We start from the raw sequence: 27,403 nt of genomic DNA on the forward strand, positions 1-27,403 counted from the left end.
CTTTGACCCTGCTGTCTGGGACTGATTGGGCTTGCAGTTCACCAAGTTCCCCCAGTCCTGTTTGATGCCAAATGAAACCAAACTTCTGCAGTGAGAATAACAACGCAGATGAAATAAATTTGCAGAGATAAATAAATTTTGCCTCTTCTGCAAAAATGTCCATACATCCAAGATTCTTTTCTTTTCTCCCCCCCCTTTCCCCCCCAAAAAAGCTCACACTGTTGGGCAGGAAACAATGAGTGGAAAGTGAGAAAAGAGGGGCATAGAGGCTGGGATCTGACCATTGGTAGAATTGAGGGAGCAGAGAATGGAAGCTGCTGGGGAAAATGAGGACAGGACACAGCACAGGAAGCTGTGTTGTCCCAAGTCAGGCCATTGGTTCATCTTGTTCGGTATTGTCTGCACTGACTGGCAGCAGCTCTTCAGAGTTTCCCAACCCTAGCAGGAGATGACAGGAATTGAACCTGAGACTTTCTGGGTGCATATAATGTGCCCTACCAACCCATGCAACTACCATTCTCCGGCAGCCTTGTCCATTGACATTGGAACCTTGCCCGGGCCTCTGTGGTATCTCAGCTTTCCCCAAATATTGTTTATTTAGGTTTTCAACTGTTCCTCGCCACTTGGACTACCCAATCAGAAGCGAGTCCTTAGAATGCTGAATTGTGTGGCACAGGAATGCAGAGTCTGTGACCCCCCCTCCCCACAATGCTATTGGCTTCCATCTCCCATCAGCCCCAGCTAGTATGGTCCATTGTGAGGAATGATGGGAGTTGCAGTCCAACAGCATCTGGAAGGTCACATTCCTGGTGCAGTAGATATCACAGAATGTGCTCAGGACTGTTTGTCAGGTCCCTGAGCTTGTAGAATGTCTACACCTTATTCAGTCAAGGAGATATTTCTAAACGTTTGCTCTCTGTGTTGACGATATTCAACCATTTTAAGTAGTAGCCCCTGGATGATTAAAAGAGGGCATAGGATCTTAGAATTGTAGAGTTGGAAGGGACCAAGGGGGCCGTCCAGTCCAGCCCCCTGCAATGCAGGAATCTTTTGCCCAGCGTGGGGCTCGAACTCACGACCCTGAGATTAAGAGTCTCATGCTCTGCCAACCAAGGTGTGATACCCCAGTAATCTGTGTTCTGTATATCTAGCACTATCCGCTGTGGATTACAAGGTTTCAGAGACCAATCTGGGCGCTCCTTAACTGCAGGCTTCATATGTTCATTTCAGTCTAGAATTGTGAGTCTTCACCTATCGCAGGCACGGAATCAAAAGCGTGCACTACTGATGCTACCGCGATGTCCCTCTCTCCCACAAACGATAAGCGTTGAACTTGGACTCTCCAATAGATAACATTCCCCTTCCTTTCGAAGTTCCAGATTTGCAGCGTTCCAGCCATGTCTCTGCTCTGCCGCGGTGTTTGCAGCAGCAGTAAATATGTCTGCTTTCTGCCAAGCCAGTCTTGGCACTGCTCCTGCGAGGATGACTGGAACGGCTTGAGGAACACTTAAAGAGTCGCAGCCAAATGGATGCTATAAATAGCCGGATCCTCCACCGTCGAGCATTAGGGCGCCTGAGACCAGGCTAAAGTGCTTCAGGCACCAGGCATGGCCACAAACGTGTGTGAGCTGCACGTGAACATGGGTGCCCGGTGCCCTGGATAGTTACGCAAAGGAGCTTAGTGCTGCGGTCAAAGTTGACCTCCTTAATCTTGTCAGAATCTGGGAAGGCCTAACAGTGCAATGAATGGTGGAGGTAAGGATAGATGCACACAGTGATGACCAGTGTATTAAATGCTGCTTTCCTTTCTGCATTGCTCTTTTATTCATCCATGTATTTGCTTGTTAATTTCAACTCACGGTAGTCAATGGGCTCTGGCCAGATTTAACATCAACTACTCCAACAACACAAATGAAGAGTAAGTACGTAGATGACCTGTGCCTTGCCTAGTCCCTCCCCACTGCTGCAAAACATGCTCCTCACAACTGTAGACCAATTGTCCTCCCACCCCACCCCCTCTTTTTAAACCCTCTTTCAGCTGCTATGCTTTTGTGGAAAATCTCTTCCTTGTAGATCTATCCCTTTCCTTCTAGTTAGTGATGCTGCTAGTTGGCACACCATAGTACTTTTTTTGGGGGGGGGAACCCCATGCTCTTGTATTTATAGCCTTACTTTGAATCGTAGTCTCCTTGCTGATTTTGTGGAGCTTTTCCCATGTAAATTTATAGATAAAATCTATCCGTTCTTTTAAGTGGGCTGCGTTTTGGCATAACACTGGACTCGCACCACATTTAAGCAAACTGGCTGATGTGTTAGCTGTGTCACCCTCCTCATTTCACCCATTTCTTAGTTGTATGGGAAAAACAAGCCACTTGGCTTCGTATTACATCCAAACCTGGGCTCGTATTTTTGTTTCTCTCCAAACAAACCATGATCTGGAGCCAAGGTTTCACCCTTGGCTTTCCGATCATGGATTGTTTGAGAGAAGCAAACCATCAGCACTGGTTTGGATGTAATGGGCGCCAAGTCAGCTGCTCTGTAGTTTGTTTCACCACACAACTTAGAGGAGGAACAAAGTGGGAGTGCATGAGCTGTGTGCGCATCCGTGTGCAACTCATGCTCAGGCTAACTTGCTTAACTACGGTTCAATCAGGAATGTGGCTCCTCTCTGCTGCTGTGTGGGTCTCTGAGCAGCTTCCCCCTTCTCACAAAGCACCTGCATTGCTCAAAGAAACCATAGTACTGTTTGTCATGTTATCTGAACCCAGACCACAGTTTGTTTCAAACAAAGCGCAAGAGACAAGCCAGAAACACATCGAGGACAAACCATAGTTTATTTATGGCTTACCGCTCAAGCATTGTTTGAAACAAACAATAGCCTTGGTTTGGACAAGATGACAAGCAATCCTGTGTCTTGGTTGAGCTGCATGGGGCAGACAATGAACCCATCTGGCAGTGGGAAGGTACTTCCATGGGTAAGCCTGGTTTAAAACAAACTGCGGCTTATTGTGATGTTCGTGCCAGGCCTAAGTCTCTCTTTTACCATCTCTCTCATGTTTAATGTCTAGGGTTGCCAGACTCAATAGAGGACAGGACTTCTGTGCCTTTAATTGCCCTGCTCTCTTTTGAGTCTGGAAACCTTAAAGAGAAACCAGCAGACCCTTTGCTTGGAAATTAAACAAAGGGTCTGCTGGTTTCTCTTTAAAAGAGAGCTGGTTTCTCTTTAAAAGAGAGCAGGGCAATTAAAGGCACAGAAGTCCTGTCCTCTATTGAGTCTGGCAACCCTATCAATATCATGTCTTTTAGTTTGAGTAATCCAGAATGCTTTAAGGCAGACTGGATTTTCCTGGTATTTCTCCTCAATCACATACAAAATAGTCTTGTAAAAGGTAAAAGTAATGTTTACTCACTCAGAATACGTGTTGCAGAATCACAGATGGTATATCGGTTACAAAGTCCAGCTTAAAAAGGAGTCTGAGCATGGAGCTTGGATTTAGCAGATGTCACAGAAGAGAGGAAGAGAATGTGCCCAGGCAGGGAGGAGAATATATCGCTACATCTTCCCCCTGTCAGGGCACAGCAGGCGGGTCTCTCACAGAGTCTTCTCTAGCAAACTTACAGGAAGACTCTGTGAGCTTCAACTCCTATCATGCGCCTATCTAGCGAAACATGAAACATGTGGTTTGACCGCAAGTTAAATAACCCACGTATGGCTTTATAATTGTCAGAGAAGTAGATTGGGCAGGGAACAATCTTCAGGCGCTATTCATTCCAGCTGGGCAGACATTCTTGGTTTAATGATAGGAGTCTTACAGCTGCTCTGAAGAAAGAAACAGCAGCACATACTATCTAGGTCAGGCATCCCCAAACTGCGGCCCTCCAGATGTTTTGACCTACAACTCCCATGATCCCTAACTTACAGGACCAGTGGTCTGGGAAGATGGGAATTGTAGTCCAAAACATCTGGAGGGCCAAAGTTTGGGGATGCCTGATCTAGGTAATGGTGCAGAGGGACAACTTGACACAAACTCTCTATAGAGATTTCTTATACTTCATCAGACTTTATTTCCCCACCCCACCCCAAAGATAGGTGTCAGAATGATTCCTTAGCACACCAGGCCAAATAGATAAATTCTGGGCTGTTGTGTGAAAGATTTATTGCTGGCAAATGTATAAAGTGTGTACTAAGCTCTTTCAAAATCAGCCACATTTTGTGTGTGTGTGTGTGTGTGTGTGTGTGTGTGTGTGTGTGTGTGGTGTTGCGTTCCTGATATTCACCAACTATTGTGATGTGCGCAATATTTTGTAATAAACAATGCAAGTAGCCATTTGGGTAAACTTTAGACTGGCCTCCTCTAGTCTTCCTGAACCTGCTCCCTGCTTGCTAGCTCTCCAGCTGCTGATGAGCCAACCACGTTTTGCTAAGTTCGTTGCACACTGTGTTATGCAGAAAGAAGGAAGAAAAGAAAGATGATAAGGAGGAGAAAAAGGAGGAAAAGAAAGAGGAGAAAAAGGAGGAAAAGAAAGAGGAGAAAAAGGATGACAAAAAAGATGATAAAAAGAAGGAAGAAGAGTAAGTATAAATTAGGAGGACTGTATCTTTACAGCAAACTTCCTGCTCTGTACAGAATTGAATGGTATAATCAACTAACTGCTCCTGAGTCGTTTAGCTCTTGAGTGATTGTCGTGTCGAAACCTACAATCAGCTTTGGCTCTGGAATATTCAAACGGCGCATTCTAGAATGCTGCAGCCACTCAGGGAACCTTCCGCAACTTACAGAGAATTAGGGCCACCTCTCCCAGAACTTTGCGCAAACATGGGATAACTCTGGCGCCTATGCAGAAACATCGCAGCTATCATTTGGTGCCGAGAGCTCCTTTTACAGGTGACAGCAGGTCCCCTGTGCATTTTCCTCACCATGTTGCTTTCCTGTATAAAGGCTTGCAGCTCTGAGTGTTAGTGCACAACTCCTGTGACTCGCCCTGTCCAGCTGGCCACAGACCTTTTAAAACAGAAAATAGCAGCACCGCTGTAAGATGTATTTTTTAAAAAAAGGTGGCCTCCGGAGTGTAAACATATAAAGGATATGCAAGTCAGGCTTGGCACAGCCTGTGTTTTCTGGTTGTCCCCTTAGAGCAGTTTTAGGAAGCGTTGACCCCACTTTCCCTCCTCTCCCTACTTTCTGGTTCCTCGGCACATTGGCCAGTTAGGGCAGCAAAACGAGCTGTGAGGGTGAGAGAGGAATGTATTGCAGCAGTCTTTGGTAGGCTGCTGCACTCCAAATGAATTGGACTACAACTCCCATCCTCCCCAGCCGGGAGGGTACCAGGTTGGCAAAGGCTGTGCTACAGGAAGGAAGCTCCTGCTAACCCCACCCTTTGAATTTCTTGCACACAACTGGCCACAGTGGCCGGAGGATTTGGCACACCATGCCACTGATGTGCCAGTGTGGGAAAAAATCAGGATGATAGCTGAGGCTTCAAATACTAAGGTCATGTGTACTGCTGGCGTGAACAGATGGGGCAACATTGATATAGCCTATTTGCACTTCTACAAAGCGCAAGGCTGTGCATGCATTCTTGGAGATAAATGAATCCCACTGTCTTCAGCAAGACTTCCTTGGAAGGAAGCGTGCCTAGCATGGCAGCCTTGCAGTTCAATCCTACGCAGGTTTACTCAGACATGGCCATGGGATTCGCCCTTTGGGTCACTACCTAAGCTTTGTGCCCACCAATGAGGATCAACTTCCTTGCAACACCATGTCAAGGAAGCTTCGAAAGAAATAGAATGCTCAAAAGGCAAAGCAGATAATTGATTCCAAGAAGTGTGTTGCAAAGATTGCATCTCAACTATGCTACTGATGTGAAAAAACAAAGCAACAATGGTGGTAACTGTGTACTTTGCGTGCTGTAAACTTGTAGTCACAATACCTGCTGCTGTACTATAGTAGTAGTGATTGTGCAGGTAGTGAAAGCTGGTTAAAAAAAAGAGATGTCTAGCTTCTGCCCTGTTCTGCATTTACTGGCAAGGTTGTAAATGTAATGCTGATAGTTTGGTGAGCAAAGTCTTTCACACCTGTATGGACCATCTGTTCAATACCCTGTTCAGTTCAAGCCTCAAGTTGCTGTGAATGAAGCATCCTCAATTTAAGCACAGGATGAGACCATTTTAGCTGATGACAAGCACTGACTGATGGTAGGATCAGTTATACATCTGAGAATTCCCAGACATGTCCTCTTTTGGGGGTCCTACATGACCACCCAGGGAGAAATTTTACATTTTAAAGCAAATGTCCTGGATTTTGGGTTAAAATAAAAATAATAATAAATTGTGCATGGGCGGTTTTGGGTCTAGGTCTGGGTCAGGTTCTGGCGGGGGTGGCCTGGGATCTGGCATGGGCGACTCAGGCTCAGTGGCGGAGCTATTGGGCGATTACCCTGAAAAATACTCAACTTTTTGGTGACCCTAAGATAAACTTGCTGATTCCAATTTATGAATGTATATGTGGGTGCCACGTTGGGCCATGCCAGATGGGCCAATGCTGGCTATAATGTATTCCTTTACTAATTGCAGCCTTCAGCGTACTGGAAGCAGGGTCTCTCTGGGACACGAGAAGCGCCTGTGATCAATGGAATTTCATGTGCTCACACCTGCATATTCTTATTGCCATCTCAGGGCGGTTCGCAGATAAAATACAAGTTAGAACAACAACAACAAGTAAAGCATTAAAACAAAAACAACAAAACAATAACACCCCCCCTTTCCCCTTCTTTTCAGGAAGAAGAAAGATGTCTTTGTGATGGACCCTTCAAGCGATCTGTACTATAGGTGGTTGACAATCATTGCAACACCCGTATTCTATAACTGGTGTTTGATAGTGTGTAGGTGAGGATTATTCATTGGTGGGTACTTCTGTTGTCTTTGCCTGTTTTGGTCCTTTGTCTTTACTACTGCACACGTTAGATCTTCTAAAAAAAAACCCCACAGCAAATATTTGTACCGGAGTGCAACATTGGTTGATTTTTCCTTTTCCAACTCTTGTCCTGGTGTTTGGTTCCCCCCCCCCCAAAATTCATTTTTAAAGTGCTCATTTATTTATTTATTGGCATTCTTTCTTCTGAGACAGTTGTGCAGATCAAAATGGTAGCAGTTTTCAAATCTGCTGACTACAGTATACCGTATATGAAATCATATGCCTACCTAGCTTGCTTTGAATGTCACTGTAGCTCATTTCTGCCTCTTTTCCTCTCAATTTAATGCAAGATGCTACAACCTTGTTTTGCTCAATATAACCTTTCAGGCTAATTTTACATATATTCATGTTTTATTAATATTTTTCGGGTGCCATTCACTTTCAACTTGCTCTGAAATCTGGAATGCCAGCCTTAGCTATCTCTTGCTCATTAGATCCAGCTGTCTGCCTGTCTATCAGCAAGTCTATTCAAGTGGTTTATATTAGCCCTACAGTTCTATACTTTCATCTATACATAGCTCTTTCTGAAGCAGGAACTACTGCCCTCCCCACTCATCTCGTTTGCAGAAATCTCTTGCCACTTGTAACAACCTGTTACCGCCATCTGGTGGGCAGAGTAGACCTGCAGTTCGCAGATCATGAATTTTGATAGGCTGTGCCCTTTGCACAGTTGTTCTTGGATTATTTGCTCAGTGTAGTTCCACTAAATTGATTTCTGCTCTCTACTCTCTTTACCAGTATCAGGAAGATAAGCACAGGGAGAATTACAACCTCAGAGGTTTATATGGGAGATGAAAGCAGGCGATGTTTTAACATAAAGTTGAACGTGTGGTTTGCTCTCCCCCAGTGCAACCTGCCTTGAACCGGTTGTTAGCTCTAAGCAAATCTTCCATTCTTTTCTGTTTGTTTAGAGCCTGTTTCGATGAGCTTCAACTGGAAAATATTACACTTTGGCTGATCTTGGACTATTCCTCTGATGTCATCTACATCCTGGACACATTAGTCAGGTTCAGAACAGGTGAGTTGTTTGAGCAGTTTCAAACTATGGAATCACATCATGAATGGTAGCAGATTCTGTGCCTTTGTCTGTCTTTGTGAATCTGGACTCAGTTAAATTAGGGGGGTGGGATTCAGGTTGGCTTTGCCTCAGTTGTGTTCCCAGATATACTTGTTGTTTATTTTTGTCATCTTGGGCAAATCAAGAACCCTTGCTTTGCTTTTACTGCCAAAATAAAGCCTATGTGTGAGCAGAAAGGACTTGACTATCCTGCAGTCCGCCGTCCGCCCCCGTGCACTCTCAAAACCTGCTCTGTATGACTGAGGGACCCTTCAGATTTTGGGGGTGCAAAGGAAGGCGAGAAAGGTGAAGTTCTGTTGGGTGAGCAGAAATCTGCTCATGCGATGTTGGATTCTGCCCACTGATGTTAAGATGAGAACTATATAAGATGAGTAATGTCATGTTTTACCATTTTCGTGTTTACCACCCTGGGCTCTTTGGGGAAGAAGAGCAGAATAGAAATTTAATAAATGAAATGAGTGTGGCAATGCCTGGTATACAGCCGTACCTCGGAAGTTGAATAGAATCCATTCCAGAAGTCTGTTCGACTTCCAAAACATTAGACTTCCAAAAGCCTGGCTTCTGATTGGCTGCAGGAAGCTCCTGCAGCCAATCGGAAGCTGCGGAAGCCCCGTTGGACTTCGACTTTCAAAAGAACGTTCAAAACTGGAACATTCATTTTCAGTTTCCGATTGTTTGGGAGCTGGAACGTTCGACTCACAAGGCATTCAGGAGCCGAGGCACGACTGTATTTTATTTATTTCTATAAATATTGATGGCAATACAATATTTTGCTATAGATGGTCACAAAAAAGTTAACATATTGAAAATAAATATATTTGAAAACCCATGAGCAGCTTTCCGGGGTAGACAGTTCTGCTTAAGCAATCTCTTGCCTTCTCTGTTCTTTTGCTTTTTCAGGTTTCCTGGAACAAGGACTACTAGTTCGCGATGAAAAAAAATTAAGACTGAATTATCAATCCACTAGACAGTTCAAGCTGGACTTGCTCTCTCTTGTCCCAACAGACCTGGGCTATTTAAAATTTGGGATTAACTATCCTGAGCTGCGCTTTAATCGGCTGCTGAGAATTGCTAGGCTATTTGAGTTTTTTGACCGTACAGAAACGAGAACAAACTACCCAAACATGTTCCGAATTGGGAACCTTGTCTTGTACATTCTTATCATTATCCACTGGAATGCATGCATATTTTTTGCTATTTCCAAGCAGATTGGATTTGGAACAGACACCTGGGTCTATCCCAATATATCCCATCCAGAACATGGACGTCTGTCCAGGAAATACATTTACAGTTTATATTGGTCAACGTTGACATTGACAACCATTGGCGAGACTCCACCTCCTGTGAAAGATGTAGAGTATCTGTTTGTGGTCATGGACTTCCTGGTTGGTGTGCTCATCTTTGCTACCATTGTCGGTAACGTAGGCTCTATGATCTCCAACATGAATGCCTCTAGGGCAGAGTTCCAGGCAAAGGTTGATTCTATCAAACAGTACTTGCAGTTCCGAAAAGTCACCAAAGACTTGGAAAACAGGGTTATTAAATGGTTTGATTACCTGTGGACCAACAAGAAAACGGTGGAAGAGAAAGAAGTTCTCAAGTACCTCCCTGATAAACTGAAGGCTGAAATTGCCATCAATGTCCACTTAGACACGCTAAGGAAGGTACGCATCTTCCAAGACTGTGAAGCTGGACTCCTTATTGAGCTGGTGTTGAAGCTAAGACCCACGGTCTTCAGTCCTGGAGATTATATCTGCAAGAAAGGGGACATCGGAAGGGATATGTATATCATTAAAGAAGGGAAGCTGGCTGTCGTGGCTGATGATGGTGTGACCCAGTTTGTGGTCCTAAGTGATGGCAGCTACTTTGGAGAAATCAGCATCTTAAATATCAAAGGCAGCAAATCTGGCAACAGGAGGACAGCCAATATCAGGAGCATAGGCTACTCTGACCTGTTCTGCTTATCTAAAGATGACCTCATGGAAGCTCTCACTGAGTACCCTGACGCCAAAAAGGCGCTAGAAGAAAAAGGACGGCAGATTTTGATGAAAGACAATTTGATTGATGAGGAAGCAGCTAAAGCGGGAGCAGATCCCAAAGACCTGGAGGAGAAAATAGAAAAGCTGGAAGCTGCCCTGGACATTCTCCAGACCAGGTTCGCTAGACTCCACGGAGAGTACACTGCGTCTCAAGCCAAAGTCAAGCAGAGACTTGTAAAAGTGGAGACAAAGGTGAAGAAATATGGAAGTGGTACACTGTCAGGCGACGAGGGTGAAAAACCAGAGGAAGAGAAAAAGAATTAAGTGGGCACTTTGATCATCTTCATTCAGCTCAGAATATTGCATCAGAGCAAAGATATGCACATGAAAATATGTAAACAAGGCTATTTTTATATGGACCCAAATCAATGGCATTTGTAGCATTTTTAACTGAAGCAATTGTCATGTAAATAGGAAATTCTTACGTTTTATGATATTTTTTTTAGAAACAGTTCTTCACTTCCTTTTCGTCGTTGTTCATTTTGTATTGGTTACGGGTTTCTTATGAGTCATGATCAGACCTCCTTGACGGTAGAGTGTGTGCAGGTCTGACAGCATTTGTGATTGACACCTTTCACTATGTATTTGGCGCCAAGGAGGTCTTCTGTAAACTAATAAGTTAGTGGACTGATCAAACAGATGCATACATATAAATAAGAACGCTACTTGCACCATTTCTGCTTTGAAATCATGGCAGCCTCCCGGTGAATATAATTTATCCACTTTCACATGAATTTATTCTACTCATTTTGAAGACACTAGACACCATATAGAACCATCTATATAGTACTTGCTGAATGTGGCATGTGTGAATGAGCTACTTGTATACTTATTTGTCACAAATCTCCATATAGTTCTACTTACAATATTATTTGGTTGTTAGAAGGGCCTGACAGAGTTCTAATTTCTCTCCCTCGGAGAATTACAGATAGGCACAATTGGAGCAGTAAGTTGGGTTGCTGTGGAAATGCCTTCCGGAATTTTGTTCAGATGTATAATATTCATTCCAGAACTGAGCTGAAAAAGAAACCAGTTTCTCAATTTTGCAGTAGAAACTGGTTGTGCACAGTGCTGATTGGCTGGTGCCTGTAATGTCATGAATCCATAATCCCCCTTCTCCCCCTGTGGCTGTTTTTTGTTTGGTTTAAAAAGGCAGTGAATGAAAATTTAATTGCACAAAGTGACCCTTTGAATAATAAGGCAGATAGATAGCCTTGAAGCCTGGGAAAAGGGGACAAGACTGCACCACCAATGACCACCACTTTCTGGGAATGTATAGAAATGAGAAGAACCATGCTGCATTATTCTGATGCTCATCCCATGTTCCTGGCACTCTTTCTCTGTTCATTGCCCCTAAATTTACTATTCACTTTGGGTTTTTAACAAAATGCAGGGTTTTTTTAAATAGCTTTTATGCCAGGCAGCCCTCCAGCTGTTTTGGCCTACAACTCCTGTCAGGGGATTCTTGCGACTACTCTAGAGTAACGACGCTCCGCATGCTTGTCTTTAAACAGTCTTTATTGGTGCAATCTATTTACAGTGAAACTGGTGTGTAAAAGCATGTCTGCTCAGTCCGAAGCAGAATCCGGCACTGGACCACCCCTGGACCTCCTCCAACATAAGAGTCTTGGGACAGCAAATCTCTTTCCCCTCCTTCTCCTGCGTAATTCCGGAACCGGAGGGAAAAAAGGGTCTACACTCCATGTTTTCCTTCTCCCCCCCTTTCCCCCCCCTCTCTTCCTCGTTCCTGTATAGCAGGGGCTCTCCCTTGCTGCCAGAGTCCTGGCCCTTTCTCTCCCTTTCCTGAATGGACTCCTGAGCATCCTCGCTGCTATCTCTGCTTGTGGAGGAGCTGCTTCTGATGAGGGGAGGGGGGTCCCTATATTCTCTTCCCCTTACAACTCCCATGATCCCTAGCTAACAGGACCAGTGGTCGGGGAAGATGGGAATTGTAATCCAAAACATCTGGAGGGCCAAAGTTTGGGGATGCCTGTTTTATGCACTGCCCTCTGTAGTTTCCTTGTCGTTTTTCTACTGTGCAACAGAAGTCAGCAAGTCATACAATATTTGCAAGCCTTTACAGTCAGGCAGCACTATAAGACAACCCAGCCATGTGAAATAAGTTCCCCCACATTCTTCTTTCTCTCTCTCTCTCTCTTCATGTTGATGCCATTCCTTACATCCCTTTCTATGCTAATGCATAACACTGAAGCTGTTAAGCAGAGGAATGGTGATTTCCTCTCGTCTTGCCCTGTTGCCTGTCAATTTCACAGCCATTGCATAAAAGTGTGTTCATTTTCTTCAGGCATGTCCTTTTACTGCTTCCAGGGGAAAGTTTAGTTTCCAGTAACTTGTAACAGGCTGTGAACTGTAAAAAAGAAAAGGAAGGAAGTTAAAATGTGCTGTAATTTACAAATTCATTTCTCATAATTAAAAGTGCAGCATGCATATTTAGTCAGAAGTATGTTCCAGTGGGTGGTATTCCACTAAGTTTTCCTCAGAGTAGACCTACTGGAATTAATGCAGCTATCTTATTTTCATTAATTTCAATGGCTCTACTCTGAATATTTTTTTTGCTTGATACTGCGCCCCTCCCCCGTGAGTTGGATCCAATTTAAGTCAGTTGCACGCAGTGCTATTTTTCTAGGGAAAAAACCTGCCAGAACTCACCGTGAATACCACCCTTGTTCTCTTATAATGGCAATGGCACCCACCTGAGAAGGGCTGGAACTGAGTTCCAGTGAGTGCTGGCTGGAAAAAAAAAGCCCTGGTTGCACATCGGTCCCGTTGAACTCAATGTGAAAACGTAAACATGACTAACTTAATTGCCATTGACTCAGTGTGACCCAATTGCAATGAATCTGGGGCTAGAACCCAACTCTCAGTTTCTAACATGGCGTCTTCCTTAATACAGTTGTTTAGAACTGCAGCCTGAGTTTGTTTGATGGTCTGAGATGGAGCAAATGTAACTGCTAGAATTGTACCTGAAAGTTATGCATGGTACTACCTCATGACATCGATGTGGGAAAACATCCAAAGGAATGCTGGGTTGCTTTGACGATGCTGCCTTGGCAGCCTCAAAGCGCCCCTGAGGTGAAACCATAACACAATCACGAGGAGCTGAGGTGACTTAAGGCAAAGGAATCACTTGCTTTAGTTGCTCACTTATGACAGAGGCAAGGAATCTGTGTCCTGCCAGTCAGAATAGCCAATAGTCAGGGATGATGGAAGCCGCAGCCCGACAACTTCTGTGGTAATTATACTTTACAGAGTTGTGCTGAAGTTGCCCTGGGTTGTTTGTCCCTTTTGAATCGTTCTCTTTCTCCCTCCTAGGAAAAAGAAAACCACCTTATGCAACACACCTTTGTTTTAAAGTTTAAAAATAACATAGGACTTTTACTCGCTGTATTTGCTCCTGTCAAATTGAAAATGTACAAGAGAGGCAGGTAATACTTAGGTTACCGAAACCTATTTACATGAATAATTGGGTCTGAGACGGACTCGTATTTAAAGGCCAACCCCGAGGCAGACAGCAGCATAACACAACATACGTGCTGCTCTAACAGTTAAAACTCATGCAGCCAGTGGATAACTGAACTAACATGGGGGGGGGGGGTTGAGGCCTCAGGCATAAAACACCACAAGATTCTATGCTACAGATTTCACCCTTTGCATAGTATCTTGGGTGCACCATTGCCACATGAAATGTATCAGGTTGGGGGAAGCTAGTCTATCTAGTCAAGCATTTTGTGACCAGCATTGACAGGTCAGTGACTTCATGAAGTGTATTTAGGAACCTTAAGAAGCTGCCTTGGGTTATTGGTCCACTTCACTCAGTATGTCTACACAGACCGCCAGCGGCTCCTCATGCCAAACCCGACCTTGAGATGATGAGGACTGAACCTGGGACGCTGCGCACTGAGCTGCGGCCCTTCCCCTTGGCTCCCGGTTTAGAAAGTAAGATGGCAAACGCTCACTTGAAGCGGATGTAGCTCGAGACTTCTCTCAGAAAGCAAGTGCAGTGTAGTGACTAAAGAGATAAAGCTGCAATCCTAATCCCATTTAACCGGGAGCAAGTCTCATTGAATTCAGTAGGACTTAATTCTGAGCAGGCTTGATTAGAATTGCACTGCAAGCTATATGCCAGCTATTCTCTCTCTCTCTCTCTCTCTCTCTCTCTCTCTCTCTCTCTCTCTCTCTCTCTCTCTCTCTCTCTCTACATTTACCATACATTTACATTTACCTTACATTATTGTTTTTAAGGATTTAAATTAGCTGATGCATGATGTGAGGTGCTTTGAACACCTGAAGGCACCATACATTGTATGTAATCCATGGGAAAGCTTCTTATCTTCAGATTTTTTGAAAAGATAGTGTGTTTCACTTCATATTATCTTGATATGTCTTTCCCATGCAGAGATTGCAAAATCAATCTCAAGTGAGGTGGAAAATCTGGTCAATTCATGACACTGCATATTAAAATGCAGATTTAAAATGTGTTTAGCACAAAGCACATACTGTCTTGCTTATATATGAGGTACAGTCTGTAGGACACTTAAATGTTGTTTTTTAAAAAAAATTCACAGAGCCTTACACTGGGTAGAAGGGAAAGACTGTTAGCTATATATAGTTATTTATTTATAAATGCAGTAGTAACAGTGAATTCTAGTTACAGGTAGGTAGCCGTGTTGGTCTGGATCGAAGTAAAATAAAAAAATTCCTTCAGTAGCACCTTAAAGACCAACTAAGTTTTTATTTTGGTATGAGCTTTCGTGTGCATGCACACTTCTTCAATTCTAGCTTTATCCTTATCAAGAGACTTTATTGCAGCAACTGTTTGCAACATTACTTAACAGGGAAGGGATAGAGACAGGCAGAATGACTGTGTACTAACTTTTGGCTTGTGATGATTGTAAATTGTGTGAACCACTTAGAGATTTTTGTTACATTAGATTAGGTGGCATATAAGTTATTAAAATGCATAAAATGTACGACTCATCCAAGTAGCCAACAATTAAAATCAAACGATGATTCTTAAGATGCTATCCAACTAAGGCATACTCAGAAAGGATCTGCTGATTTCAGTTGGTCTACTCCGAGTTGGACTTAATGCTGGCTGTCACCCTTGTCATTTAGTGATGTATGCTTGCATTTGCTGACAGAGCTGCATAGATGTTGTAGAAATTTTGAATTTAAACATGTCTATTATCCACGGGTAGTCCATATAGGGCAACCACTACATGGAGGGGACTTGAAATAACACCTGTGTGATGGACCCCCCCCCCCATCCTGATTTTGCAGTTGTGTAAAATTGTATAACAACCACCTTTTTTATTTGCGATGCCGACTCTGGCAGATTCCCCACAGTGAAATTGAGACATGCAGTACAATCCTATACATGTGACCACTGAGTTCTGTGTGATTTACTGCCAGGTGAGTGACAGTGGTATTCCGGTCACAGTATGTGATGATTTAAGTGTGAAACCTCTCCATATGTTACAGCCACTGTCTGGAACACATATATGGGCAAAGTCATTGATAACACATACGGCTGGTCCCAAGAGGTCACCAGGGAAGAATGTTGTGGAAGGCCTCTGTCCCCTGATTGCATTACCAACTGTCCATTTTTAATCTTTCCTTTTCATGATCCAAGCTCTTTAAACCACCTGCAGTTTGAAGAAAATTGGGCATTCCCGCCACCTTCCGGTTTTGGTGCATCAGATTGGCTTTTCTTCCAAAATCCCATGGTAGATTTTTCGTAAATGTATGGCATTGACAAATAAACCATCAGTTCAGAACCCAGCAGCTCTGGTTCTTTATTTGGCTCTTTAGAACCAACATATAATGAGAAAAATCAGATTCTTAAAGCTTCCAAGAAAGAGAGGCACCAAAGAGCTAAGAGCTAAGAGCATAATCTGGAGAATATTCACTGTTGATCCTCATGAATCCCAGCGGGACTCTCAATAATTCAGGACAACTCAGAATCCTGCGTCCAGTTCTGAACTCAGAAAGAATGGCTCAGGAACATGCATGCTAAGACAGCTTTTGGATATTACACTGAACCCTGAAGCTAAGCGGCAACTCAAGAAAAAAAAAATGCTACATATGGGAGAAAATGAGGAGGCAGGATACGGTGGCCGCTCTCAAATCATTCACATTTCCCCTTGCAAAACCAAGACTGAATCTGCCAGCTACGCTCGATTAGTTTGCCTTGCCTCTTGGCAATTCTCTTTGTGGTCCATTAGGCTGGAATATAGGATTCTACTTAGCAGGCTTTCAGCTACCGAGACCACATCAGCCAGCTTCTTGTTAGGAATCCAAATAGACACAGCGCACCGCTGTGAACAGCCTCTCCTACTTGTGCTAGCAAGTCTACATTGGCATATTCCAAAGCAGTGCAGCAATTTGCATTTTCTTCATAGCCTATCAGATGTTTTCGACACTGACAATGAGAGAGGCAGATGGCAAGGCTTCCGAATGAAAACTCACCCCCTTTAATATCCCTGTGCTGCTGAAACATTGGACGCATCATGGCAGAGTTTCCCAAACTTGGGTCTTCAGCTGTGTTTGGACTACAACTCCCATCATCCCTAGCTAGCAGAAGCAGTGGTCAGGGATGATGGAAACTGTGGTCCAAAAACACGGAAAGATTGGGAAACACTGGTGCAGATGGAATGTAGTGCATATGTGTCATTTGCCAGGGCACAAGGGTCATTGCTGAGTTTTCATCATCTGTGCAGGGATTATGTTGCAGGAGTAATAGAATATAGCACTCATGTGGGGGTTACGTTCTGGCACCCCACACTCATAAGCGAAAAGTGCACAACTGGGGAGCACCCTCTAAAAACCTGTCTAAACTGCTCTCTGCTCTCTCACCAATCCAGTTCAGAAATACTATTTAAAAACCCCACAACTAAAATGGAAGCTCTGGGGCTGGTGGGAGAGTGGAGGATGTGCTCCAGTCACGCATATGTGGGAGGTGCGCGCTTGCATACACACACACACACAAAAATCAAATTGCAGCATTAGATTTTGGACATGTTCAATACTGGATAACAAAAACTGTGTGGATTGTACCATGTCACGTAAAACTACCTCTCTCTCAATCTTCCCCTGTTGGATGCAAACCAGCATCTTTGTATTGTGGTTCCTTATTATTGCCTAATTCTCTTATCATACAGAACCTCTTATCTGCCCCGAGCAAGTGCAATAGAAACGACTACATGTCACTTATCTGTTTCCTCTGACACTCCTTCCTCCATGGTGAATATTAACCTGGAAGCTGCTCAGGAAAAGGGACCTCTCTGGAAAATGCTTTGCATGCTGATGGTGCCATACACAATTAATAAACTAACAGCATAATACAATAATAGCAATGATAACGTGGGCGCCATTATACAGTTGTTTAAATTATGCATAATGACTCTTTGTATTTTAAAAATCCTTTTATTATTCTGCCTTTAGCATTCTGTTGTTCTTTGATTTTGTTTTCATGTCTCACTACCTGCCTTGAGCTCAGTTGCACTTGCAGAAGGATCACATGACTCGGACCATTTACACAACTGCCCCCAAGTCCCCTCTCCCATTTCCTAGAGTCTTCTGGGCTCCCTGGTGTACCTCAGGGCAATGAAACAACGTGCTTGAATGCATGTGGAGATATACTTCAGAGGAAGGCAATGAAACACTGGTGCATGCTCATAAACTCAGTGGCAAAGAAGGTGGAAAAGGAGGTATCCTTTGCTGCCATCATGGCATCCTCATAGGTATCTAAAGCACCACCATATGCAGAGAGGTGGTAGTGGAAAAATTTAGGGGAAATACTGTAGGTGCTTCAAATTTATATCCATTACAGTGGTACCTCGCTAGATGAATGCCCCGTTAGATGAATTTTTCGCTAGACGAATGGGTTTTGTGATCAGAGGTTGCCTTGCAAGACAAATTCGTTTTGTGAAAAAATCGTCTAGCGAATCGCAGTTTCCTATAGGAATGCATTGAAATTCAATTAATGCGTTCCTATGGGCAACCCCCCCCCAAACAATTCAATGCATTCCTATGGGATTTGCAAGACGAATTTTTCGCAAATCGAATGGACTCACAGAACGAATTAAATTCGTCTTGCGAGGCACCACTGTATTTGACTTCACGGGTCTCCAGTGTGGTGCTATTGGACCCGCAGGGGTTCACTGCCATCAACAGGGTCCTCTCCCTCTGCTGAAAGGAGTGATCTGTGATAGCCAATAGCAGGTACGGGGAACCTTTTTCTGCCCGAGGGAGGCATTTCCTTCTAGGCCATCTTCCAAGGGCCACACGCCAGTGGCCGGTGTGAGCGGAGGCAAGAGTGGGCGGAGCGATGCATGCAAATTTTACCTTTGTCCAGTAGGCTAGTTTCTACACGTATGCACCCGTCCATGCCTAGCCTCCACCTGGATCAGTTAGAGGCATGATCAGAATTCAAGGACACATCCCACAAGGGTGCAAAGCAGGGCAAACAAGAGTTGTGGTGCGGAGGGATAAAAGTTAAAGAGGTCTTTAGTTCTGAGGTTCCCAGCCTCTGGCCAACAGATAGGTTTGCCATATTTCAAGCAGTGAAAATCTGGACACAAACAAATGGTTGACCTTTTTTCTTTTTGAAATTTGCTTTTCTGTTTAATCATATCATCAATGCGTACTGTGTTACAGTCAAACACAAGGTAATAAGAAAAAACAACAACTTAAATATAACACATAGGTATATGAGTAATAATCGTAATATAACTTATTCCTCCACTCTTATATACCTTGACTTTAACTTCCCTTCTGCTCTTTCCCTGGTTTCCTATCTGATATCTTTTCAAACTGCACTTTCTTACTAAATTGTTTTCATTACCATACCCTGAGTATTTTTTCAGTTTCTCACACTTATTTTCCTGTTATAATATTGTTTCCATATAATCAATATATAATGTCTTCTTTTTTAGTTTCTTATCATCTTTATTTCTTCATCTGTTTGTCATGCGGGCGAGTTCTATATAATATAATATTTTAAGGTGCCATTCTTCTCGTGATGGTATTGTATCTGTTCTCTACTTTTGTGTTACCAGAGTTTGGGCCACTGTAGCCACATACATCTATAATGCAGAGTAATTTTTTGAGATTTCTGTTGTTATTATTCCCAGAAGGAAAAGCTTCTGGGTTTTTAGGAAATGTTCTTTTAAACATTTTATTAAGTTCATTATAAACCATCTCCCAGAAATCTTTTATTATTCTGCAAGACCATCATGAATGATAAAATAAACATTTTGGAGTCAATGTTATTGTTGACCTTTTAAAAGAAAATTCCCAAAGTTGCAGAGCATTATTATTATTATTTAAAAAATGCCAACGTTGTTGAGGACAAATGAGTTTTTCAAAATGTGTTTTTTGGTTATGTTGACAAAAATCCAGGACGAACTGTCGCTTTTCAGAAATTCCCTCCCAGATGTCACTTCCACCATTGAAATCAGGCATGGCTCTAGGTGTAGTCCCGGTGGTGCGGGGCGACAGGGCGCCGGGCCGGCGGGGGGGGGGGCGTTCGCTGCAAAGCCGCACGGGAGCCGTGCTGTGCGCTGCGAGGGCAGGGGGGCTGGAGCGATCTCCACGCCTCAGCGCCAGGGCGCCCGGCCTGCTTGAGACGGCCCTGATTGAAATCCAGGTAATGTCCAGGAAAATCATGATTTATGGCAACCCTACAAAAGAGCAGGTTGTGTGTGGTGCCCAGTTTCTCTGATTTGCAAATGTGCTCACAGGTCTGAAAAGGTTGGCACCCTGTTTGACATGGTCTGACTGTGCTAACGTCAACAAATTGGTTTCTGTTCACAAGGCATTTGACTTCCCTCCTTTGAGTGAGAAGACTCTAGTGTTTATAGAAACTGTAGCATTGTCCTGCAAGAAATATTTACTCAGTTTAATGTGTCCATTCATAGGAAGAACCAAACTAATAAAGCTACCATCCACGGTGATTCCCATCTTTGAAAAGGCGGCTTTCATTTTTTGCTTCCTTAACAACGCAGATTAGGAACTCGATCTCATCAACAAACCCTTGACTGTTGGCGTCACACTTCAATACGTCTTGAGATTTAAGAACACCCTTGGAGTAAAGTCAAAGGCTTCTTCCACAGTCCCGGCAACAGAAAACTGCAAAAGGCTAAATATGATCCTCTGTGGAAAGGAGAAAAAGCAGCCAGAAACGAATTAAATCCAAGCACTTGTCTGGTTTCATATATAAAATTTCAACCTTCTCTTACACAATGGTTGAAAGGCGTAAGTTCAAAGATGGAGAGAAAATGCAGCTGGCTTTGTTTTGCAATGCCAAGGAGGAGATCCTGTTAAACAAGCAGCTTAGGATCTTGGAGTCCATGAAGAAGCAGGCAGAAACCTCCTTCACTCTTGATCAAAGAATCTTGTACAACAGATTCAGCCTCAAGCTCAGGAGGTCAGAAGTGGCTCATGCCAAACTGCACGGCAACAGAGACCTTGCCAAACAGCTTTCCCGGAGCCTCTTTCCAAATCTGCATACGGTTGTGACGGATGGTAGCAAAAAGGCGGTGAGAGTTATATTGCAGAACAAGGAAGCCTCCAGGGCTGTTTCAGCTCCGTGCAGAATCCAGACTCATCTGGCTCCAGTCTCAGTTGCCAAGAACCAGAGCTGCCAAGACTTGCACGGTAAGGAAGCAGAGATTAAGGATCCACAGAACTACCGGTGCCTTGGAGCTACTAAGGAAATTGATGCACAAAGAGGGTATCGCAGTAAGGATATATCAGCTGCTAAAAAGGTTTCCATTTGCAAAAGGCAAACTGACTTAAGTGAGCCTATTGGCGTTCTTGGATACAAAAGGCCCTTCACTGCCTACCATCAGAAGCACGACAGGCTGTCCGATGTGAATTACAGATATCAAGGGATTTTGGAGAGAACTTATTCACAGCTACAGCATCCACAAGCTGAGGCTACAGATCATAACATGTCTTTGTGCCCTGAAGGACTTGTAAATAAAGGACTGAAGGAAGGCTTTCTGGAGCAAAAAAAAAGTAGCAAGGGGGAAAGAAATAAAAAATGGAGACCTAACTCTAGGAATCTTTTCTTGGGGTTGGACAACACGCCACTGGGAAGATACTGCGGCATGGAAAATCATGTGATGGTAAACAATCATGGCAGTTTTAATAACAAAGTCAAGCTTTTTGTACAGAAGATTGCAGCTTTAAAAAAGGAGGGAGACTCTACTCTACAAGATTATTATTCTGAGCGACTGGTAGAAAATTTAGGGAGTCAGGTAAAACAGGATTTTCTATGGGATACTCAACAGGAGCAGGCAAAATGGAATTCAGTAGGTCCGGAAACCTATCACCGAAGCATTACAATTAAGAATTTGGACAGGGATTTTATGAGAAAGGAAAGTCCTTCAGAAATTCTGATATGGGAATATTACAATGAGATTATTACTAAAGAGAACCTCATTGAAAGAAAGTGGGTGAACAATAATCCTTATCAACTGATTGTAAACTAAGGTTTGGAGTTTCCAAGCAGTTCATCTTTCACCCCTCCCCTCCCCCAGTATTTAGCCCATATGATTTCAAGAAAAAAAATGTGCTGGTAACTGTTGCTTAAAACCAGAAAGAGCCTTCCTTACCTGAAGGGGTAGGATTTACTCAATATTTCTAATTACATGCACTCCCAATACTTGCCTTAAGTGCTCAGTGATCTACACTTATTCTGTAAGGCCCAATGTATCATTTGCCAGTTTGTCAAGGGGAGGTAAATTTCGATCCCAGTTCGAGATTGATAATACGAGCAAACATAACGTATGCATATGAAGATCTGCTTAAGTGGGGTAATTTAATGTAATTGCAGAAAATTACTTCAGCTGGGGCTGGAGACCTACAAGCAACTTACAAATGGGCAAATATGTCATGTCCTGATAATAAAATTCTTCCTAATAATTATCAAGATGTTTACAGTCCGAGTGATTATTACAGTAAATGTATTAGGGTAAAGGCGATAGGTGGCATCAGATTTGTTTGTGCATCAGGATTTCCTTTCTCTCCTCCCCTTGATAGACCCCCCAAGCCCCACTCAAGAGTTGGCATACCATATGGAACAGGTATCTGCAAGGGACAGAGGGAGGGAAGTCCTGTTGTACAAGTAGAACTCCACTCATGCAATATTGGACATGACCCAGTTCTTCCACCAAAGGAGAGAGGCACATAGGCCAGAATATCTCTTCCAACGTGCCACTTTACCAACCTTATACCGACATGAAACTGTGCCTTCTTCCAGATTCCCTTCTGCCTCTTTCCCATAATACCAAACTCAGTGTCTGTTGTTCTCTCCAAACTCAGTTGTTCTATCCACAGCTAGATTATATTGCGGAGGGAGGATGTGGCTCAAGTCACCTTTCAGAATCCAGGGCTCTTTTCCTGCTGCCACTGAGGTCGTTGCTATTTGTTGTACCGTATTAACGGTTCTGTCAGCTGCCATTAATGCAGCAGTATCAGGGAGAATGATAAGTCTTCCTTCAGGCCTTTACTTACACAGGTGGAAGCATCAAGGACTCCAATCCCAATTAATCCTTGTATTGGTTGTCTTCACCCTAGTTTATGCTAGAGCAGGCATCCCCAAACTGCAGCTCTCCAGATGTTTTGGCCTACAACTCCCATGATCCCTAGCTAAGAGGACCAGTGGTCAGGGATGATGGGAATTGTAGTCCAAAACATCTGGAAGGCCGAAGTTTGGGGATGCCTGTGGTAGAGCAACATGCTAAAATGTGTAACAGTCCTCTCCTGAGCCACCTGAGCGGAAATTGCTCCTTTATAAAAGGACAGGGTCTTTGGTATGGGAGTTAAACAGACCCCAAACCTTGATATGTATACCGTGTTTCTCCAAAAATAAGACACCTTCTTATATTTATTTTTCCTCAAAAAAAAACACGGTGGCTTATTTTCAGGGGATGTCTTATTTTTTTATATTAAGTATGGTACAGTTTAACCTACAAGGTTAAACTGCCTATCACTATGGCTTATTTTCGGGGTATGGCTTATTTTCGGAGAAACACGGTAGGTACTTATTCTAAGAAAGAAAATCTAATAGAATTGGCTGCCCTAGACCCATCCTTTTATCGAGTCACAATGTTGTCTAGGGAAGTTGGGTTTGTAACCTGGAATTTAACACAGAAAGCTCCCCACAGAAGGGAATCTCTCTGCCCCCATTAAGTGTTCATGTGAAGTTGCCTTACAACAAGGGATGGAGAACCTGCACCCCATCAGCCAAGTGTGGCCTGCCAGGCCTTTTTGGGACATGCCATGGACTTCATTTGTGAACTCAAGTGAATGACAGGTGGGAAGCCTTGCCTAACTTGTCAAATCTAACCCTTGGAGCCAAAACGGTTCTGCACGCCTGCCTCACATCAGATCAGGATACAGTAAAATAAACAGTAAGAGTCATAGAATTGTAGAGTTGGGACACCAAGAGTAATCTAGTCCAACCCCCTCTCCCCAGTATCAACTATCTTATAATTGGCAGGAACCCAGTTAGCAAGGCCACCGCTGGGTAATATCTGGCGGGTGCCGATTTGGAACAGAGTCTCCTCAGTAGCAGCTCTCTTCCTATGGAATGCTCTCCCTCATTAGTCACACCTGGGCAGAACAAAATACATCGTCTTCCCAGGTGTTTGATGGCTAAAATATATTGTTCAAGATTGCCAGGGTCTTGTTTAGCTGTGAGAATACAGGATTGTTTTAAAATTGTTTTTAAAAGTTCATTTCTCTTTGCTACTTTGCTGCCCTGGACTCCTTTGGTGGAAGGCCAGGACAGAAATTTAACGAATAGAAAGTAGTGTTTATATATAGTATTACAAATGACCATTTACTGTACAGAGTCCTAGATAAAAAGCACAGCCTGCTATCTCTCATCAATGTGCTACTAATAAACAGTATTGTATTCTTTAAAAAGGAGACATAGAAGTACAGTGGTACCTTGGTAGTCGAAAGGCTTGGCTCCCGAACGCCGCAAACCCAGAAGTGAAGTGTGCATGCACACGAAAGCTCATACCAAAATATAAACTTAGTTGGTCTTTAAGGTGCTACTGAAGGAATTTTCTAGTTTCCGAATGTTTTTCATAAGCCGAACATCCGACGTGGCTTTCAATTGAGTGCAGGAAGCTTTTGCAGCTAATCAGAAGCCGCGCCTTGGTTTTCAAACCATTTCGGGAGTTGAACAGACTCCCGGAATGGATTAAGTCCGAGAACCAAAGTACCACTGTACAGGTAAACAGGCTAGGTGCTCATGTTACAGAAACTAGTACTATACAAAAGAGACCCACCACAAAATGCCAGTGTGTATCCTCCCTCCTAACAGGAGTGCTCCTCTCCCGAGCTTTGTGGTATTGGAAGGAGGCCTAGTGTAAGAACTTAAAAACCAATTAAAGGTAGGTGACTTCAGCTACAACCCTCAACACGCATAATTACAACACAGCGTTAGTCACGCTGAACAAATGGGACTCGCTTCTGAGTCGGCCTGCATAACAGCACTGTTAAGAGGAAATAGATCAATACAACATCTAGTGCCTTCTTAGGAGTCCCCAGAAAAGCACATCATTTACCTATTAACATAGGAAATTGTTTCAGTCATCAGAACTTCATCCCTTCAGGTGCCTATTTTAAAATTGCTTGTTAATTGAGGCATATACAAATAATCACAGAAATTATATGCTTAGCTCCCCCCACCCCCTGCTCTCATCTATGAGTAAAAAGCCCCACTAATGTCATGACACATTTGAGAGTGGTAAAGGCTGTCAGTTTAAAATGAATTGTTAAGAACAGCTTTATACCAAAGGGAGTCAATAATAATAATAATAATAATAATAATAATAATAATAATAATACCAGTAATAATGATAATTTTATTGTCATTGTACAACCTGTGTACAATGAAATTAAACAAGCCTCCCCTCCCCTCAATCTCTTATCGAACAACACACCACCTCGCAAGTCAATTTTGCTATGTTATTTTCCCGTCAACAGCCTAACAGCCCACAGATAGAAGCTATTTTTTAGCCTGTTGGTACGGCTGATTATACTTCTATATCTCCTGCCCGAGGGTAGAAGATTAAAGAGGTGATGGATGGGGTGCGAGTCATCCCTGACGATCTCTTGTGATGTCATCTAGCGAACTCAAGGGACAGCCCATGATATCATGTGCTGTATACACCACCTTCTGTAGAGACTTTCCGGCAGTTTAAATCAAACTCACTCCAACGATACCAGGGTTAACTTACGAAACTAAGAAAATCACTTTTCTTCTTTTGTCACTGGACCATGGTGGAAAACATCACTGTTTTATTTAGCATTATTGGTACATAACAGTTGCCTGTATCTATTACTAAAAAAAAATTAATAAAATAATCCTGAAAGACACATTTTCTCTCTCCCTCAAATGAAATAATATCAATTCTGCACAAATCAAGCTGATTTGTTGTGTGTAGTAGTCAGGCATAGCAATCACCAAGGCACAAGCTCAGATCTGCACATCAGTTGTCACTTGCAGTTAAGATGAGGTATGCCAATTACATTGTCTTGGTTAAAAATGTACAGTCCCTTTATTTTATATTGTTACAGCGGCGATCACCAGCGTGCAGAAACAATCAGTAGAAAGGGGTAAGGGATCCGTCCCTCTGATGTAGGATGCAGACTTAAAATACTCCAAACCTATGGCATGTTATGTAAGAGATGAAAGTGAGCTCAGGGTTTATTTCCGAGACATACAATGAATAACTGGGAGTATTACAATGCAAACCTGCCTTTAAGATGTTTAATTATTCCTCCACCATTGCTAAACTGGGGTGGGGGTGGGGAGGTGAAGAATCCCTTGGCTGCACTACTGATGATATGACTTGAAAAAGGAACAACAATTCATTAAAATAACTTGCAGGGAAGACTGGATTGTCTATTTAAAATGTCAACATAATAGGCAATTAAAATTTCATTTTAAGTGCACTTCACATGCTTTTGATTATAGACCCAACGTTCCGATTTCTCCAACAACACATTTCATTCTACTCTAATGCTGTTTGGCTGAAAATGCACTTTTCCCAGTAAACAACTTTTTTTCTTTTAAAAGAAAAGACAAAACCCAACCTAACTATGTTTACGCTTTCATACAGCTAGAAACCTTGCTAATTAAAAACACTGTATGCTACAAGACAAGACATGTGAAAGACAACATATATATTGAAATGAGATTTTTTTTTTTAATCGTTGTGCTGTGGCTAAAGTAAAAATTTTCAAGGCTGCAGTTAAACATTCCAAAGTTCTCCCTTCCATTTTTATTGAGTCTAAAGATTTTTCCACACATTTCTTTGGGGGCTAGAACAGCAGTCATTGCATCACACCATTTCGCTTTCCAAGACTTCAGGTTCCAAAAGCAAAACTGTCCAAAAAAGTACAGTTCTTGATTTTTGATTTGATTAAACCGGGACGAAAAATATAGCACATACTGTACTTAAAAAGGTTACACAATCTACAAATGATGGCAATATTTTTCCTCGGGAGAGTACAGTTTCGTTTTCTTGTAAATACTCAAAAAAGAAAAAAAAGAAGAAAGAAAAAGGCTCAACTTCAAGCAGTAATAAACACAAGCAAAAGTGATTTAACCCTTTAAAATAAATATTCAGGAAAACCTCTCTGTACATACAAGTGAAAGAATATGTAACACTTTCACACTAAAAGAAAAATAATTTGTTCATAGAAGCAGCTGAAATCTGCTGTTCCAGCCCAATGTCCCCAAGTGAAGAAGGGGGCAAAAACACAAGTGACTACTGTAGCTCTCATTTATCTTATGGCCTTTTTGTGGGGTGGGGGTTATTTTATTTATTTATTTTGGACAGGGACACCATCACCACCAAATCTTTTTAATCCCTTTTGTTATTTTATTTATTTTCATTACAGCATGCCAAATCCTTTGGCATATGTGATGGCCTTCAACAATCTCTCTTTAAGTTTTTCTTTGCTGGAGTACTCTGGAAGCAGAAGGACATTAAAGCATGTGTGAGACGTCGGTAACCTACGGAGAAAGGGAAGAGGAGAAAATGATCAGGTCGCGGGAGAGCAGAACACAAAACGCGCAAGCCATTACTGTCGATTTTCTCAAATCAACAACTAGTACAGTCGTGCCTCAGAAGTGGAACGGAATCCGTGCCGGAAGTCCGTTCGACTTCCAAAACGTTCGGAAACTAAGGCACAGATTCCGATTGGCTGCAGGAAGCTCCTGCAGCCAATTGGAAGCCGCATCGGACATTCGGGTTCCA

General features: G+C 42.9%; 2 protein-coding genes across 7 annotated transcripts in view; one reads left to right on the forward strand and one right to left on the reverse strand.

Annotated features, from left to right (window-relative positions):
- Positions 1-4,311: 4,311 nt before the first annotated feature.
- LOC148685888 (cyclic nucleotide-gated channel cone photoreceptor subunit alpha) lies at positions 4,312-10,825 on the forward strand. Of its 2 annotated transcripts, none has more exons than XM_088667675.1 (4): positions 4,312-4,573; positions 6,779-6,886; positions 7,886-7,992; positions 8,953-10,825. In XM_088667675.1, the coding sequence occupies exons 2-4, from the start codon at positions 6,801-6,803 to the stop codon at positions 10,353-10,355; spliced, it is 1,596 nt and encodes a 531-aa protein (XP_088523801.1). In that variant the 5' UTR covers positions 4,312-4,573; positions 6,779-6,800; the 3' UTR covers positions 10,356-10,825. The 2 variants fall into 2 exon arrangements, with proteins under 2 accessions (XP_088523801.1, XP_088523802.1); XM_088667676.1 differs by lacking the exon at positions 4,312-4,573 and adding an exon at positions 5,736-6,196.
- Positions 10,826-25,414: 14,589 nt separating this feature from the next.
- Positions 25,415-27,403, reverse strand: part of UBE3A (ubiquitin protein ligase E3A) — a 35,735-nt gene continuing 33,746 nt past the window's right edge. For all 5 annotated transcript variants that reach the window (XM_035114766.3, XM_035114768.3, XM_035114765.3 and 2 more), the window contains one exon: positions 25,415-27,159. In XM_035114766.3, the coding sequence (XP_034970657.1) occupies positions 27,039-27,159 (121 nt within the window). In that variant the 3' untranslated portion in view covers positions 25,415-27,038. The remainder of the gene's footprint in view (positions 27,160-27,403) is intronic.

The sequence above is a fragment of the Zootoca vivipara genome, chromosome 4 (genome assembly GCF_965207765.1).
Source record: "Zootoca vivipara chromosome 4, rZooViv2.hap1.1, whole genome shotgun sequence".
NCBI lineage: Eukaryota > Metazoa > Chordata > Lepidosauria > Squamata > Lacertidae > Zootoca > Zootoca vivipara.